We start from the raw sequence: 1,141 nt of genomic DNA, 5'->3' as shown, positions 1-1,141 counted from the left end.
ATATGCTCAAAGTGTATAAATGTGAATTTATGTACAAAGTGCTACATGTCTGATAAGCATGATGTTCACCATCATTTCTTCAGACTACAAACACCAACTGATAAAATCAATTACGAGTTAGAAAGTTGTTTTCTTTAGATATTTTGATTTATAAGACCTATTGCCTTATATTTTTTTTGATTTGGTTTCATTATAACTCCAATCACACTTTACTACTTGTATCACAAAAAAGAAAGCCACTTCCCACGCGAGCCAAATCGAAGAAGATTGAATGTTCAGGTGCTTTTGTTGGGTCCATCGTTGAAAGGGGCTTTGATTGGAGTTGGGATGATCAGGATGGTTATAATAATTCTCCTCACATGTTTATTGTGAATATATTTTTCACAGAAATAAGTTTCATGTTTTTGAAATAATTTGGTTCAAAATAATAATTTAATGGTCAATTTTTTTAGGTTGTAAAAGTTAACTACAAAAATCATTCATGATAATCAGCAATTGATGACATTTTCAGGAGGTCCTGGTAGTAAAGGTCAAGTCATTGAAATTCAGAACTGGGGCAGTGAATCATCCAACAGTGTTGCTAAAGTAGTTTGGGAGAACAACCCAACATTATCCAATGTCTACCGCATGGGACACAAGGGCAAGGTTGATTTGAAAGTTAGAAAACCAACTTCGGGGGGATTATATTATAAAAGCCATTTGCCTAAGTTAGGTAATTAAGATGATTTGTACAACTGGTTTGTAGTGCTTACAAGATGCTTGGTTATGTATATTTTTATCAACCTTAAAAACTCTCCTGTTTTTATATATTTCAATTGATAAAAACTCCAAATTTATAAGATTATTAACTTGCTTGAGTATTTCAACTTTAGTATTAGTGTTTAGTATTGTTGTCTAGTATTAGTATTTAGCATTGTTGACTTTAGTATGGCTGGTTAAGTTGCCAGTAGTCTGCCTCTTCTTCTCCTTTTGATAGTAGCAGTTCTTGACAGGTCCAACAATTGAATGCTCACGATGAACTGATGCTTACTTGCTGATTGTTTTATAAAAGGCTTGCGACAAGGTGTGCAGAGAATTGGTTATATGATTAATGCAGGTTAATGAAGTTGGGTGAAGCATTAAGTTACGTGTGTTTGTAAGG

General features: G+C 33.4%; 1 protein-coding gene across 1 annotated transcript; it reads left to right on the top strand.

The window, feature by feature from the left end:
• Positions 1–3: 3 nt before the first annotated feature.
• HELRODRAFT_93069 (hypothetical protein) lies at positions 4–720 on the top strand (the record flags this gene model as incomplete). The annotated part of the gene is made up of 3 exons (XM_009023757.1): positions 4–124; positions 253–339; positions 512–720. Coding segments are annotated over 3 exons (417 nt in total), but the record flags the coding sequence as incomplete, so codon positions are not given.
• Positions 721–1,141: the final 421 nt, after the last annotated feature.

The sequence above is a fragment of the Helobdella robusta genome, assembly GCF_000326865.2.
Source record: "Helobdella robusta unplaced genomic scaffold HELROscaffold_3726, whole genome shotgun sequence".
Lineage (NCBI taxonomy): Eukaryota > Metazoa > Annelida > Clitellata > Rhynchobdellida > Glossiphoniidae > Helobdella > Helobdella robusta.
The sequence above is the reverse complement of the archived record's forward strand: the minus strand, read 5'-3'. Positions and strand labels throughout refer to the sequence as shown.